This window comes from Natrix helvetica, assembly GCF_964273705.1.
Source record: "Natrix helvetica genome assembly, chromosome: 4".
Lineage (NCBI taxonomy): Eukaryota > Metazoa > Chordata > Lepidosauria > Squamata > Natricidae > Natrix > Natrix helvetica.
In genome coordinates this window covers 55,431,122-55,448,966 of record NC_138550.1, presented here as the reverse complement: position 1 = coordinate 55,448,966, position 17,845 = coordinate 55,431,122, and the positions used below count along the sequence as shown (strand labels likewise).

The 17,845-nt window shown below is 37.8% G+C and overlaps 1 protein-coding gene across 2 annotated transcripts; it reads right to left on the bottom strand.

The window, feature by feature from the left end:
* Window positions 1–8,730: 8,730 nt before the first annotated feature.
* KCNJ15 (potassium inwardly rectifying channel subfamily J member 15) lies at window positions 8,731–12,717 on the bottom strand (the record flags this gene model as incomplete). 2 transcript variants are annotated; one of them, XM_081952653.1, is made up of 2 exons in its annotated part: window positions 12,649–12,717; window positions 8,731–9,874 (listed from the first exon to the last, which is right to left on the bottom strand). In XM_081952653.1, the coding sequence occupies exon 2, from the start codon at window positions 9,856–9,858 to the stop codon at window positions 8,731–8,733; it is 1,128 nt and encodes a 375-aa protein (XP_081808779.1). In that variant the 5' UTR covers window positions 9,859–9,874; window positions 12,649–12,717. The 2 variants fall into 2 exon arrangements, with proteins under 2 accessions (XP_081808779.1, XP_081808778.1); XM_081952652.1 differs by lacking the exon at window positions 12,649–12,717 and adding an exon at window positions 12,183–12,285.
* Between the last annotated feature and the right edge of the window lie 5,128 nt (window positions 12,718–17,845).

The following is a 17,845-nucleotide window of genomic DNA, read 5'->3' as shown; positions in this document are numbered from 1 at the left end:
CTATTTTTCACATGTATGACGGTTGCAGATTTACCATAGTCACATGATTAAAAATTCAGATGCTTGGGGCAACTGACTCATATTTAGGATGATTGCAATATCCCAGGTCAAGCCATCTCCTTTTGCAACCTTCTGACAAGCAAAGTCAATGGGGAAGCCTGACTCCCTTAACAACTCTGTTACTAAGTTAAGAACTGCAAGATTCACTTAACAAATGTGGCAAGAAAGGTCGTAAAATAGGCAAAACTCACTTAACAAATGTCCTTAGCAACAGAAATTTTGGGCTCAGTTGAGGTCATAAGTCAAAGATCACTTATATTATTCATCTCTCCCCCGCCTTCCTCTTTAATGTTGTAAGGAATGCTAACAACAATAATAACATTATTCTTACTGTTAGTTTCAGAAATAAATAATTTTTATTGGCAGATTCCTTAATGACCACTTTTAAAATTTCTTTTATTTTATTTCAGATTTATTTTGAAGATTCTCCTTCTGTTGCATACAATATCCTTGTGGAGTAGATTTGGATGAATGATTGATGAGCACAATTCACTCTAATGAGCTTTATTATGACAGTGATTCTTATTCAAACCTCCAAGGCCACATCCTTTACTCTTAACTTTGCATTCATTCCCAAAATCCAGGAGATGCCAGTAAGCTTCAGAGGCAAAAGAAAGAAAAGCAAATGTCTATAGAGATTCTCAGTCATCCAGGTCATGGTTGTCCCAAAGGTGTTTTTTTCAAGAGGCAACTGGACTTTCTGCTTTTTCTTTGAAGACTTTTCACTTCTCTGCAAGGAGTATAATCCTTGCAAGGGGTATAATTCGTTTCACTTCTCTGCAAGGAGTATAATTGTCTGCAAGGAGTATAATCCTCACCATCCAGTCAGAGCTGAAGAAGCTTCTTGGATGAGAAGTGAAACTTCTTCAAAGAAAAACCAGAAAGTTCAGTTGCCACTTGAAAAAAAAGCACTTTTGGAAAGAAAAGCAAGGCAATTCATAGCGTTTTATTTCTTTGTAGACTGTCCACTATTCCACTGGTTTTGCAGAAGTTTCTGGCATTTCTTTACTAACTCTACCACTTTATAGCTGAGTAACTCAGCTGTTCCCTTCTACCTGGTAATGGCAACAATAATAGCTTTAGAAAGTAGTATCTATGCTGGTTTCTCATTCCCCCTTCACCTTCTTCATGGCTAGGCTGAGAGGTAAAGATGAGCCACGAGGCATTAAGTTACCTTTTGTGACTTAGGGTAAACTTGAAGTCTCCTTAGTGCCAATCTAGTATTTACACTACTATATCACATGATTCTCATGTGGTTGTTATGCCCAAGGACTATTATACTGTAAACTGCTTTGGAAACCAGTTTAAGTAAAGTTTAAGATAAGTATATAAAATAAGCACATGAAGAAATAATGAGATGCAGATGCCCATAACATGCCATTCTATCAGTGATGTACGGTGAGGTTTATGGCTGGTGAGGCACTGACACAGTGGTGGATTTCAAATATTTTTAGACTTGTGGACTTCAACTCCCAGAATTCTACAACCAGGCATGCTCAGTTCCGATTTAAAACGGCAGCATTTGTTTTTTTCCTTTGTGAAATAAGTTTCCTTTTTTCATTTTCTTTTTCTTCTCCCTTCCCCTCCTTCCTCCCTCTCTCCCTTCCTCCCCCTCTCTCAAACACACACACACACACAGAAGTTGGATTGGACTATCTCTCCTATCCCCTTCCCTCTCTCACTCACTCTCAAACACACACACACACACACACACACACACACAAGTTGGATTGGATATCTTTTCCAGTGGCTTGAAAGCAGCTCCTCTGCCATCCCCCCCATTCCCCTGCTGCCTTTCCCAAACACCTCCACCATTGCAAATGTAGCCTGTTGTCTAGGTGGGAAATGCCTGGAATGCAATAAAGCCCAGCCACTCACCTCCTGCTGGCAGAGGCAGAGAAGCCAGAGGGGAGCTGATCCGAGCCTTCCAAAAGAAAGAGGCTGGGAGAAAGTGTGTATGCTACAGCATGGCTCTTTGCCTGGCTTCCGTGATGACTCTGCTTAACTGTTTAAAAAAGCCTCTAAAAAAGCGCCCTCTACTATGAGGCAGGAGAACTGCATGCCTCACCTACGTCAGGATTTTTTAGGCTTTTAACCTTGCTTAATTCTGCTCGAGTGATCATAAAACGCCTAAAGTCTCCTGCCTCATAGTAGAGGGCGCTTTTTAGAGGCTTTTTTTAACAGTTAAGCAGAGTCATCCACGGTGAGGCAGCAACTAGCTCAGCTTTTTCCTTTTACATTTTTTTTCTTTTCATGATGAGAGCGGTGAGGCTGTGCCTCACTTGCCTCACCTGACTGCACGTCACTGCATTCTATATACTGTAAGCTAAACATTTCACAAGAGAAAGAAACCTTATGCACCTTCTTCAAACCTGTTCAAAAGATGTAGTCCCAACACAAGGCCACCCTCCTGTATCCAGTTGGATTGTTGGTGCTTGTAGCAAGGCTAGGTTCTGACAAACATCACATTTATTGGGGAGCAGAATAGCAATTGGGAAATGCTTCCCTGTGGTAACTCTTAGAACACAAAGTCAAATCTTTTCAGATAATATGTAAATATTGACTCACTTCCCAATGAGAACTCATGGCAGTAAATGTAATCCTTTAATTTGCCCTTGATAGTTATTTTCTAGGCATTCTATTTTATCCACTTATTTATTTAATTAATCTTTCATTGAATACAATGCAGCTTTTTCTTCAATGAAAGAACGATTACTCAAGCATGGGATGAGTTCAATGAGAAATGAAGAATAATTCATGAATAATAATTAGTGTTCATGCTTTCTCTTTTATATTGCCTTAATGGAATCCATCTCTGCAGTCATTTTAAATGGAAATTTGCAGAAGGTATCCTGAACTAAAGGATATTATCATGGTCATTTCAGTGAGGGTTTTATTTTCCCCGTTAACTAAATTTAATAAGCATACAGACTTTATAGCCTTTAAGAGAAATGTCTCAGAAAGCAATGACTATGACCAATTCAAATATCTCTAAAAAGAAAAGATTGGTTCTAGGGAAGGCATTTCATGAATTACAGGATTCCTATCATGCTGCTGATCTAGCAGAGCTTATGTTGCATAGAAAGGAGAAGAGAAAAGGCAACTGTCATCATGTTTCATGAGAACCATGTTCCATATGATTCCAGGAGGACCACTAACCTCTGGGGCAGATTTTTAAAGTGGTTGAGCCAAGGAGAGCTCAAGGTTTCTGTGTTTTAGCTGCATGTTCCAAAATGTATCAGTGTAGGAAGAGTTTTGTCTCCATGGATTCTTTGTCGAAGTTCATTGAAATTCAACACAACCTCACTCTAGAGCAGTGATAGCTAATCCTTTTGTCATCATGTGCTGAAAGCGCACGTGCACTCACACCCATAATACAATGTGCGTTGACCACCACCATCCTGCACCCCGTTTTGGGTCTGAAAGGCTTCCTGTACCAACTTGAAAGTGAAAACGGGACATGGGGGTGCTGTGCGAGCCCCCAAAATGCAATGTAATCACCTCCCATGCATGCGATCCCACCTCCCGCACACACATGCCCCACATATGGGCCCCCACCCCTGCATATGCACAGCAGAGACTCGAAGACCAGCTGGCCAGTGGGAGGCACATGTGCATATGGGCTAAGCAATGGCTGGCATGCCCGAAGAGAGAGGGCTCTGTGTGCCACAGGTTTGCCATCAGGGCTCTAGAGGTTATTTGTGTAATTTTGCATTAGCAGTTACTGCCCAAATTATACAGACTTATCTGAAACTAAGAACTTCATGTCTCAAATGTACATTTTATTAATGATTTAGGCTGTGCTTAAATCTGAGTCTGTATAAACAATACCAAATATCTGGAACCATGTCTAAACTAGACTATAGTCTCCTGTAGATAAAATATTGTCACGGCAGACCAGAGAGGCACATCAAAGATGCCTGGGTATATACACCAGTTACTGTACTATTCCAGCCCCATAGAATTCCCCATTAGTAAAAAGTTAGTAAGACAGAAAGGTTTATATCGTCCTCTTTATAAGCTTAAGGCATTCAATTCACATCTCAAACTAAACATGGGCTGGACTAATTTTCTATAATGGTACACGGGGATGATCTTAGGTAACAGAAGGGAGAAGCCAGAACATATAAAAGATAACTCACAGAATGAGGGAGAGCATGAAAAATAATGTTTCCGCCTTTCATGGGCCGAGATACTTTTTACATGTATGTTTCCTCACATACCATTACATCTTCTCCAAACTTTTGGTTACATGCAACAAATAGGCTAATTATTCTCCCATGAATTTGCGTTGTCTCAATCACTGACTAATCAAAATGGAACACCAGGGTCAAATCAGCTCTTTTAAAAAGTTATTTTTGTAATATAATCCCCACACACCCTACTCAAATAATGATCAGGATAGACAGGGCTTCAGGGCTTTACCATTACAATTGTATGTGCCACAACTATGAGTAAGCTACTGAGACATTTTTACTCAATTATTTTTGAGCAGCAAAAGTTCTCAGTTGTTATAAGTAATCATTTAACTTAAGGAATCATAGTTGTTGAATTATAATTGTCCATGTCCAAATTCTAAACAATGAATTATTTACCTTCTCTTATTAACTTAACTGAAATGTTTAAGGTAGGGCAAGATACATTTTATTATATTTTCACACAGAACCTGCACATTTAATGCAGGGATATTATCTAATATGGGTTATGGCTACTAATGTCAAATAATTAAAAAGGAAATGTTTCCAATCTGACTTAAACCTTAGATATTATGACACAATAAGTAAGTAATCTAAACATGTTTGCAAGACATTCAGAAGGGGAAAAAACCTCTGCAGCAATTTTTATGTTAGAAATCAAAGACTGCCAATCCTTTATGATTTTACCAGGTCAAATAAATAATTATTCCATATTTTCTTTTTTAGCTATTTTTATATAAAAAGAGAACATCTGTTTATCTTCTGCTATATAAGACTGATACTGAATTCTGAATCCATATAATAGTCTAACTACAAGAAAATATGACTTTGTTATAAATTCTGTCAGAAACTTTTTTTCTTTTCAGAAAAGCAGTAATCAAAGAGCAAAGCCAGTCAATGTCATTTTAATGTTCAAAGTTAAAAGAAAAACTGGTTATGAGATGAGCCCAAGGGCAGATCTGAATGTCAGAAGGCAGATAGATCTAGGAACAATGAGACTGGGACGATTTGCCAAAATGTGGTATTACCAGCAGCAGGACAATATACAACTGGGGAAATGGTTTTTCTTATGCTAAGAAAATGCAAGCAGACAGTAACTAGAGACATGTGACATAGTTGTCTGCAAAAGCTAATTGCTGACAGTACCATTTATACATGTCCTATTAATAGCACAGCAAGCATTCACAGATGACATGTTCAAACAAATATTGCCAGTAACTATTTCAGAATCCTTTATTTAAGAGCATTAAACAGTTTTCTAAGGCAAAGCTAAACAACCTTTTAAAATAGATTATTTCATAAAAGCAAAATATTGTTACCCGCATTTCCCCTATACGATTGTTGCCTTCAACATCATCCTTACATCTTTCTAAATCTGTCCTTTAGAGGGGAGAGGGAGGGAGGGAAAGTGTGAGAGAGAGACAGAGACAGAGCAGCATTGTGGTCCAACATGATCACTTGCATTGGTGAGTAAATTGAAGACTGTCTAGGCCAGAGGTGTCCAAACTTGGCAACAGCTGGCTGGGGAATTCTGGGAGTTGAAGTCCACAAGTCTTAAAGTTGCCAAGTTTGGACACCCCTGGTCTAGGCAGAAAGGAGTTTGCACTCAACAAAAAGGTTATGGAGCCATTTATTTTGTTTTTTCTTGCTCATCTAAAACGACCCCCCCCCCCAAAAAAAAGATGTGTGCAGGCACTTTCCTTAAACCATTGTTTAAATAAGAACCAGTTTGGTCTAGTGGTTAAAGCACCAGGCTAAAAAGCGAGAGACTTGAATTCAAGTTCTCCCTTAGTTATGAAAGCCAGCTGGGTGACTTTGGGACAGTCGCTCTCTCTCAACCCAACCCGCCTCACAAAGTTGTTCTGGAGACAATAGGAGAAGTAAGGTTTACTGGATAGGGTTGCACCTTGATCTACTCATAAAAATAATAAGGGTACAAATAAAAATGTGAGAACTTCATATTAAGCTTTTGATCAGTAGTGTGCTGATGAGAGAACTCAGAGCAAAGCTTGATCTTCCTCTGTTTTTCCGTTCTAAATTTTACCTTATACATTATCAATAATGTACAAATTTAAGCTGGACAAGGAGAAAAAAATGTCAGTTTAGAAAAATAGCAATTAAGATCCACACAAAATAAGTTTAACAGAATCACACAAACCGTTTTCATCATATCGTGGTGTCACTGTACAAAGTACCAGTGTTCATAATACTTCCTGTCAATAAACTTTTAAAAATCACTACTTATATCTAAAACAAACATCAATGTAGATCAGTGTTTCTCAAAGTGGTCTGTACTGCCCCCTTGGGGGGCGTTAAAGAAGTGCAAGGGGGCGGTAGGAAGTTCCGCCTTACATGGGGGCGTTGAACGTACAGAAGGGGGCGTTGAACAAATTCTATTTATTACTTGTTCTGCCGGACTCACACAGCAGTCATTGCGCGCGGCACGTGGGCAAACCTGCAACACCGATCGTTGCTGTTGGAAACATGGCTTTCATACGAGCGAATGTGCACTTCATTAGTCAGTCTTGGGTCTAACATTGCGTCCCCAGTAGCGCAAGGAATAGAAAATTCAATAAAATCCCATAGAATGCTGATCAAATTTCTATGATATCCTATTCAAATTTCTATGGCTGTGCTACTGGGGGTCTAGTGTTTGCTGCGCGCAGTGTGAGTCAGCCTCCTTTCACTGCGCCAGGAATGGAGGCTTCCCCAGTAGCACAAGGAATAGAAATTTCAATAGAATCTCATAGAAAGGTGATCAAATTTCTACGGTATTCTATTTAAATTTCTATGGCTGTGCTGTTGGGGTTGCTGGGTCTTCTTCCTTAGAGTTTAGGCGTCCTTGGCACATCTGACGAGCGAAAATGCCAGTTTCGGATACGTCCTTCCCTTCTGTCTGAACAGCCAATCACGTTACAGATCGTCATTTGTGTGTCAGACGTCGGAGATGCCCAGTAATTACTACCATAGAGTTATGAATAGAATTTCATCAAATTTCTGTGGTATTCTATTGATATTTCTATGAATATTTTTTTACTGGGATTTTTCAGAAATTTGAGTCATATACCCAGTGGAAAAAAGTCATAGAGTTATGAATAGATTTCCATAGAAATATTGTAAAATTCTATTGATAACTCTATGGCTTTTTCCACCGGGATGATGATGTTGTTAATCGACGGATTTTCAAATTAATTGTACTATCAGCCATCCTAAGATAAGGTGAGTGTTTGACCACCTCTATGGTCGTTCTAACCGTTAGAACTATTGTTATTGATATAGAATTTAAATAAATATTTCGTATAAGTCGATGTACAAGATTACAACATCCGTGCTTCAATATCTTGTTATAAATTAATAGAGTTCAGTCATAAAGCTGGCCTATTGTTTCTGGGGCTCGTAACATAAAAGCTAAGCTGCTTGCAAACTAGGATATAGCAAGCACTTGCAAACATTCCTGTAACATAAAACGTCTTTTCTTGCAACTGCTTGCATAGCCACATGCAAACGTAAAAAATGCAACCACTTGCTTTTGGCAATGTAACATAAACCTCCAATCCGCTTGCAAAGCCGTTCGCAAATTTGCATGCAGCTGGAGGCGCTTGCAAAGTCACCTTTCTATGATTCATCGATGAGAATGAAGAAAAAGCCATAGAGTTATCAATGGAATTTCCTAATACTTCTATGACATCATGTTCATAGATCTACCGGTGAAAAATTTATTTACATGTAATACATTTTGCAATTTAATACATTTTGTATATTATACAATTAAATAATCTTTAGGGGGCGGTGGCAAATCAAATTGTGTCTTAAGGGGGCGATGGTTAAAAAAAGTTTGAGAAACACTGATGTAGATTTTTATATCTGGAGAAATATGTTCAAAATAACAACCTTTTGTATCTGGAAAAATATGTTCAATATATCAAACTTCAGGTACAACCATTAAAAATCAAATGTCATATATCAAACACCAACCAACAGGAAGATGGTTTAGCTCTGGAGATCAACATGGTAACCACATTATGTCTGTAATGGTAAGAAGGAAGGGAGGAATTAAGAAGTAGCGCCATTAACTCTACTGACTTTCTACCCTGTGTTATACTGGACAAAATAGAATAGCTTATCACCAGTGATGCAGCTCAGAAAGTCATTGGCAGCACAAGGTCAACATTTTACTTCATTTTAGCACTGGAGAAAGATGTCAGTAGATGTCATGGATCCAGTTCCAGATAGTGCTAGTGAAATTCCCTATCTGGAACTCTGGTGTGCCACTGCTAGTCATAATAACAGTTTTGTTCATATTAAGGCAGGTTTCTATACTCCCAAAGTATACCTCAATTTTCCATTGCTGTGGCATATGTTACACAAAAACTGAAAAAGAATTAATAACATATTCTGATAAAATCATAGTGTTTGAGTAAGTGACTTTCAGATAGAAATGTTCTGTACAGTATAATTTGTTATAGATGAGCCATCAAACATTACTTTGTTGTAATAACATGGTTCTGCGTTCTCTCTCCCTCTGATCTTCCTTTCTATATTGCTCTTCCAATTTTTGCTTTTCAGGGTCCATACTGTATAATGTACAGTCAATGCTTCTTCTGATCAGCTCAAATTGACTAAAATCGGCAACGTATTTTCCATTCTGTGAAAGAGAAATTACAGGCAGAAATTCAAAACCCCAGAAGATCTCCTCTGGAATATATGATGTTCGGCTCTGGCATACAGCACTCGTGGATTCTACTGTGGCATTCAAAAGGATAATGAGTTCAAAATCCTTTTCCTTTAGATTTTGGGGGGTCAGGTCATTTAAAGGGCTGCTCTCATCCAAAATGTGGTAAAAAGTCAGAGGTAGAATCAAGAAAGGGCTTTCTGATGATGAATCCACGTGGAATTTGACACTAGCTTGGTTTAGCAGAATCCTTTCTCCTTCTTTGGTTTCATAGGTCTGCAGAAGCTTTCCAGTTAGCTGGCACTGAATCAAGAGGCTCTTTCTCATATTTGCTACACGGATTACAAGGCAAAGCTGTCCATTGTGTTTGGTTATGACAGCACAATGACTGAACTTAATGGTCTCAGCCCTTTTTTTAGGTCTAGCAATTTTGGCCAGGAAAGTTCCAGTAATGAAAATCTCAATCAATGTAGTGAGAACTAACTGCGCCACCAAGAGAAAAATGGCATGAGGACATTCTTCAGTGATAACCCGAAAGCCATAACCAATGGTTGTTTGGGATTCCAAAGAAAAGAGAAATGCCCCGGTTAGTGAATCTACATTCATGACACAAGGGACATGTTTCTGAGAGTATCTGCTCTCTTCCAGGTCTCCATGAAGAAATGCAATGGCATAGTAAATGACTCCAAACAGAAACCAAGTCATGATGAAAGTAGCAGCAAATAATGTAAGTTTGTATCTCCATTTCATGTCAATAACTGTGGTCCACAAGTCCTGAAGATAAAGCAGGTAAATACCATCTACCTTGTCAATTCTGATATTACTGTGACCACTTTTAGACATCACACGAGGTTTGTTTCTCTTCATTTTGGCACTGATGCTCCCATTGACTAGTGAGGCTTGTGACATACTGATTTGTGTTGCTTCCATTACCTGCTCTTCAGACCTAAGGAGGGAGAGAGAGAAAGGATAATAGTTACTGTCTAAAAAGCACCTCAACGTATTCTGATAATAGATACCAAAGCTAAACAATGGAAGTTGCATATTATTCACATAGGTAAAAATGATTATATCATAAAAATATTATAAATGAAATATGTCACTGGCAACATGCAATGAAGTGAACAGAAAGTAGTGGCATTGTTTCCTACTTCTGTGTCAATACAAGTGATAAGTCTTTGCTTTAACAAATCAATTCCATTTACTATTTACAATTTTCTCATATTTATTAAGCAAGACAAGAAAGTAATTAATTAATGAACCAAACTTGATCCAAACACTCAGTAGATCTATTTCTCATTACTGTATTGATTTATTTTTCATTTCCCAGCCTCATTTTCCCTGAATATGTTCTGTATTTTTCTCCCCCTGAAAAATTTAAATAAGCATTTTGATCATGATTTTCACAAATCGTACTTCACACATAGTGAGTTCAAAAGGAAAAGAAAATCTAGCAGTTTTGTAAGTGCATAGAAAGAAATCTTTGCACCCGAAAATTCTTCAAGGCTGTTTATATCATGAGCCTCTCCAATTTCAAAGACTCAGCGGAAAACAGGAGGTCATTCACAAATTCAGCTTTTTGAATAGCAATAGGGCCCATCCCTTAGCAAATACAGAAGACATTAAATGGAACCAAAAAAGGTCACAATATCCAGAACCAGACAGTGGTTACGTAGTACAAAGCAAGAACAAGTTAAGAGGAGTTTCCAATAACAAAACTTCCTGAACTTTTTTTTTTAAAAAAAAACACCCATCCTCTAAACTCGCATCCTTTGTACTCTGGCAGTTGTTGCTGATGGTATTGTTTTGTTCCATTGTTTTGCTTCAGGAGAGCTTTTAATAAGTAGTTCATTTTTATGAAGCACAAAGAGGGTGGGGAAAACATACTCGTCCCTGGTGTAACTACTTAAAAGAACATTTCTGGAAACCAAATATGAGTTTGTAGTAGATATTTCTGCCAGCCCAGGATAATAGTGTAATTATTCATTAGTGCAACTTTCCTGTTTTGTCAGTAAAATATTTGTGCTTGCACCCATAACTGAATAACTGCTGGCAGGCTGAAAATAAATTAACATTTATTTTTACTTCCTTGAACAGCTTACATACAACTCCCGAACCTCAAAACAACCAAAGGAATTGAAGTTCCCGGTAAGCATGAATGCAAAATCAATATGCACACTCAAACCCGCACACTGTGCAAAGATATTCACATAATAAACAGGAAAAGGAGATTCAAAGCATTAGTGGGTTAGGGTTAGTGCTGCAGGAAAGAACAATAAAGAAAGGGTGAGGGCAACTCATTAGAAATACTTTTTGGAGAAACTAATATTGCAGAGATAAAAAGGGAAATGCATCTGAGAGAATGACGTGAAAATCATCACAAACAAAATATTTTAAAAATGAATATATGGCACAGAAAATCGAGAGGATTAACTGTGTTTGCCAGATTTTGGGCAGGGAAAAATGTCCTACGAAAATTTCAAGGATGAACTCTTATCTCTTCTTCCTGTGTCTTATTCTCCTTTAAACTAGGCTGATCATGGGGAACACACTATTAATAAGTCACTGTATGGATCAGAAATAACTGTTTGGGGTGGGGTGGGTGTGGGGCTGTTTTTTTATATGGCTATAATTCATAAATGTCTTCATTAGTGGAAGGCCAAAACTTGGAAAGTGGTACAATATGAACCTGTAGAGAACTTAGAACATTTTGTTCTGAACATTTGTGTAACTTTCTCAAAGCTACATAATACTGTCTATGCTGGGAATAACTTCAGCTGTGGAATTTCCCGTGTAAATTGATCAAGAATTCAATTAATATCTTTCAAAAGGAAGTAATAATTACAAAAACTGCATTTTTTTTTTTGGTAAAAGAGGGTGTTAATTATTATGGAGAAATTGATAATTTTTCCCTTACTGGACAAAGGCTACAGATATCCCTGCTTTACATGCAAAATATGATGGGTTCCTGGCTTTTCAAAATAGGCCTGGAGCTGATTGGAGTGCCATGCCTAGAGATCTTCTGCCAGTCTGTAGATAATCTAGAACTAGATGAATGAATGTCAATGTTCATATGTCCTTGGTATATGATAATTGAGGTGTTAATAGAAATGCTGGTATTTCAATTTCTCTACGGCTTGTTGGCACAACAATATCATAAAACAAGTTTAAAAATACACATTCAAAAACTTTTAAAAAGAAGCCCCTCTCCTTTCAATGTTATTATTAAACATGCCTAATTTTTTAAATCTTACATTGCCTTAGGAAGTAATGTCTGTCAAGAAGAAAAATGTTGCCCTCATTTCTTGAACTCTAATTCCAGATGTTGTCAGGCTGAGCTTCAAAGAAGATTTGTTGAGTCTGGGAGCCTTGAGGGCTAGAAATCAGCCCACGTTAATCTTTTGAGGTATGTGACAAGTTGGCTGAAGATCTGTGAATTTCCAAGACACGACAAAGCAACTTTCCCTGGATAGCACTTTGAGTGCTATGGCTCCAGGCTCTCTTAAAAATTAAAACACCTCCCAAGCACCACCAGCCTGTCCCTGCAAGACCTACAAAGATAACTGCCTTATTCTCTGTCAGTCTTTCTCATCCACTGGTCCAGAGGCTTTTTTTCCTCACCATATTGCAAAGCAGACTCTTTTCTATTACCAGTGTTCTAAATCTATGCATTTCTGGATTTTGACCTATAAACATTTAAGTATTAGAATAGCATCTCACCAGTCCTTGGTGTCTTCCTCTCTCCATTTGTGTTTCTTTATTAGGTAACATTCATGTATCAGTTTAGTCATTTCCTTTCATGTCCTGGAATGGATCCCATCCGATCCTGGCCTCTTGTATTCCCCTGACTTCCTGCATTCTGTTTCTTTCATCATCTCTCTTCTCACATGATCCTGAATTCCTGTTGTTTCTAACTTAAAACCCAAAGAAATGCATATAAAGAATTCCCCCTCTTCTCGGTGCCATGTTTATCAGGTTAAAGAAGAGTTGCAGGGAATGCCGTGCTGTCATGATTATTGGATGTTCACTTCCAGTGCAATGACGGTTGCCTATACTAGCTGTACAAGAGGAAAAGACCCTGAAGCACGCAGCAAATGTCTCCTCAGAAACAGTCTCTCTCTCTCCCCCCACCTCCTTCCTCCCAATTTTGACTGACTTAACGCCTGGAAGCATGAACGATCGCATTCTTTCCAAACCTCTGCTATGTTTATTCCAATTTCTCTGTCGTAACACTGGGTATTCCAGCTACTTCTATCAATGTGAGTCCATTTCAGAATCTTTTCAATGCCATTGACACACGATGGGTCTATGTATTCTCCAATCTAATTCTGAGGTAAGATTTTTTTTAAAAAAAATTTTTTAAATTAAAATTCTCCTGTCATGAATTGTGAGATGCTCCCCCTTTCTGAGATTGTGACAGAGAAAAGAGAGAATGGATCTGGCTTTCCTGCCTCTAACCATGTCCTATGGTTCATGTGGTATAAATAATGCATGTCTATGTGGGGAAATGTTTCTTGAAACTCACAAAGCTGAGGAATGAGAATGTTTGGAATCAAGTTGACATAGTTCCTAGGACTTCTGAAGTGAGGACTGGGGCATTGGTAAAAATGAGGAGCTTTAAGATGAGTAAATGTTATATGAGGCTACACTTCCATGTGCATTGATATATTTGCAGGAAAGGGACATGAAAATGTTATTCATTGTGGGTTTTCTATGACACATTTGCCTTCTATTGAACTAGTATGACCAATAAACCATACGTTTTAAGAACTCAATGACTTGTTAGAAGGCCCAACATTCTTCCCATTCATCCCCCGCTCCCCTCCAAAAAAGAAAAACAGAAGACAAATAATCAAGATAGAATGTTTTACATCAGGAGGTGTATCCTGACTCTTTGTATTGTTTAGTTGTAGGCTCAGTAACTTCTGTTTCAGATACTTGCAATCAACTTTAGGCAGGTTTATGCTGCAAGAATATTCTTATCATATTAGTTTCAATGTTTTAAACAATTTTAAAAAATATTTAAAAATATATATTTTAAAAAAAACAATCCAGGCTTCATACAGCTCTAGAAATATGTCCCAGCTTTTTCTTTACCAGCTATTAAAGATGGACTTTGAATACTGTAGGTTCCAACTCAGAACTGAAATACAGGTACTTTCAGAGAGAGATATATCAGTGGTCGGTTCCTACTAGTTCAGACTGGTTCGGCTGAACCAGTAGTGGTTTGGCGGCCTGGGCCGCTGGAACTGGCAGTGACCCAAACCTGCCCCCCCCCCCAACCAGTTCTTTGGGAAGCACCATCAGTGGTACCATCTTGTTTTTCAGTTCTGTGCATGCGCAGAACAATTTAAATTGTACTGTTTATGTGCCCGCAAAGTGCACATACGAGTGAACAGGCAGTAGTGCCTGCCAAAACCCACCCCATGTGTGTGTGTGTGTGTGTGTGTGTTTTACACCTAAATAGGTTTCTAAACACAGAGTACTTAGCTAACAAATCATTTAATGTTTATGTTGCACAGTCTGTCATCATCACTTTTTTTTAAATGAATAGGCTTGAGTTAGATGTACTACTGGGTTAAACTTTTAGAAATATAGTTACAGCCAGACTCATGCCAAAAAAGCTTACATATAGCTTCAGTTGTTTGTTGACCATAAAAGTTTGGTATGTTCTGGAATTTTTTTACTGTGTTTGATGGTTTGGGAGCCACAATCATTTTTAAAGAAAAAATGCATCAAATCCTACATCACTTATTTTATTTAAGAATAATTTTAACAAAGGAAATGGAATAAAAAATATTTTATGCAAAGAATCCCCATGACCTGTTGTACTCATTTTTTTTAAAAAAATGACTGACATTTCCTGAGGTACAAAATGCTAAGAAGTTTTGCATCTCTCCTGCCAGGAACTGATTCCCAGCTTCCTTGAATTCAAACATCATCACAGTGGATCTTCGTTAACACAACTAGCTTCCAAAAGAAAGATTGGTATTTTCCATCTCTTTCTCTCTCACCTTTGATCCTATTCATGGTGCACAACTATTATCTGCCTTCTTAAGACAGCAATTTTCAACAGGGTTTATCTTTCCAAAGAGCTAAACTTTCCACTCCATTAAATCAGAGCCATGTGCCAGGTTAAAAGCAGGTTACAGAGATCGTATCACCCACATGTACTTTTAAAAACAATATTGAGCATTTCAGTTCTGTATCATTTTACATTTTCAAATGCTAAAAAGGTAAAGGTTCCCCCGCACATGCATGCTAGTCGTTTCCGGCTCTAGGGGCGGTGCTCATCTCCGTTTCTAAGCTGAAGAGCCAGCGCTGTCCGAAGACGTCTCTGTGGTCATGTGGCCAGCATAACTAAATGCTGAAGGTGCACCGAGCGCTGTTACCTTCCCACTAAAGTGGTCCCTATTTTTCTATTTGCATTTTTTACATGCTTTCAAACTGCTAGGATGGCAGAAGCTGGGACAAGTAACGGGAGCTCAGTCTGTTACGCAGTGCAAGGGATTTGAACCGATGAATTGCCAACCTTCTGATCAACAAGCTCAGCATCTTAGCCATTGAGCCACCACATCTCAAATGCTACATAGACACTAATCTGAACCCCATAGTTCCATGGAGAAGCAAGTTTCCCTGTCCCACTTTACTTACACAGAAAGAAAGAAACCTGCTATGATTACCGCCATATGTAGATGAATGAGTAATACAGCCAAGAATAGAATCCTGAAAAAACAACAGGATTTATTCACTTTCTTTATTAACTTTAATAAACAGGATTTATCCACAAGCTTTATTTTCTCCTTACTTTTAATGAGGTCTCAGCACCTCTGAGCTCTCTTTTCTGTTTACTAGATGGATGTGTTGCACATGGCTAATCTATTTCTTAAATGTAAAGTGCCTTGTCTTCTGCTTTCCTCTATTCCATTAATCTTTTGTCTTTATCGTATTTCTAATCCATTCACTTCAATTAAAGAGAATAAATGCTTGGTCACGATTAGAGTACAATAGAAACGGCCTTTTTCTATTTTAAATCAATTGCTACCCAAAGTCTAGTCAATTCTGTTTTTAATTTTTAAATCTTTCCATACTATTTCATATTAATCAGTTAATTCCTTTTCCCCCCAATCTGTACAATGTGTACACACATAAGCATTTAAAGGTATTTCCCCCCAAATCCCAAATGATCTTATCCTAAGTGTAGATTTTAATGTTCATTTTGAGTTTAACGCTATTTTCAAAATTTAAAGAGTTGCAAAATCTAAACCATAAGCATATGATATACAGAATGAGCTGGTTTACTTCAAAATGCAGGCTAAACAAAATCCTTGAGTATATCTGCTATTTACCGGTATGTGTTTCTTCACTGATGAACTGACCTAATATCATGAAGCTCTTAAAAAACAGGAAATTACTTTATCGGCAATTTATTTTAATTCATTCCTATTTTAAAAGCCAGTTGGAGCAATTTAGGAACTAAGAGTTGATGCTTTTGAATTGTAATGCTGAAGAAGCCTCTTGAGAGTCCTTTGGACTGCAAGGAGATCAAATCAGTCAATCTTAAAGGAAAATTATCCTGACTGGCCTTTGGAAGGACAGACACTTAATCTGAAGCTCAAATACATTGCCTACCAAATGAGAGGAGAGGACGCATTGAAAAAGATCTGATGTTGGGGAAGATTGAAGGCAAAAGGTGAAGGGCAGCAGAGGATGGGATGGTTAGATTGTGTCATCAATGCAGTGGGCATGTGTTTGAGCAGACTCGGAGAGGTAGGGGAGGGGGAGAAGGGGGGCTGGCATGCTATGGTCCGTGGGGTCACAAAAAGTTGGACATGACTTAGTGACTAAACAACAACACATTTTAAAAGCCACTTTTTCACTAAGAAGCATATAAAAATGTTTGTCAGGGGAAAAAAATCTAAATCTATGGATTTAGGGGTTTAAAAAGGTTAGAAACAAGAACGGAACACTAATCTGAACCCCATAGTTCCATGTATTTTTCTTTGCCTTTTTTCCTCTTTTTTTGTTCTATATTGTTTTTTGTATTCCTTGATTTTTTAATAATTTTATTGTATGTAAATTTTTAAATAAAAAAATAATATAAACATATTTAAAAAGTAGAGATAGCACTTTTCATCAATATGAAAAGATTAAATTATCCAAGTGATAGATTTCTGTCTCTAACTTTCTTTTAGTATATAGCTGATAATTTTATGGGTATCACACTCCACAGACAGGAGATTACTATCCCCATCATTTCCTGATTGGTCATACATCTTTGATGTGTATTCATCAAATGTCAGAGCATTCAGATCAATCTGCTGTGGTTTCATTATTGTCTTGTTAGTTCCACATTTCATCCAATTCCACATCTCTTTTCGGTTACTTCGTTTATCTTACAACCCTTATATTATGAAACAGCTTTTTCATCTACCATTCTGCAATTCAAGAAAAGCTCATACATTCCCTAAAGTAATTTCTGGCACTTTCACTAGTAAGTTACTACTGATGGTAATATTCTTGCTTTCCATCCCTCAAAAAAATGAAGTTGGCTGTGCAGACATTCAGCCCCCAAAACAGAAAAGCAATAGCAGGTAGATAAGAAAGATAAAACAAGAAATAAACTCTATTTGTATCATTTTGAGAAAGAACTGGAGAAAATCACAAAATACAAAGACCTGCAGATAGACATAGAATGATTGTGGCAAAAGAAAGCAAAGCTAGTATCAATGGTAATAGACACCTTGAATGCAATTCCAAATCAGTGCACCACTTCAACACCATTGGTATTGACAAATTCACCATCAGTCATTTGCAAAAGGCAGCTTTACTTGGAATAGCTTACATCCTGCAATTATATTTTTAACATCATCAGATATCTGTCTATTCCAGATTCTTGGGAAGGATTCTGGAGGTA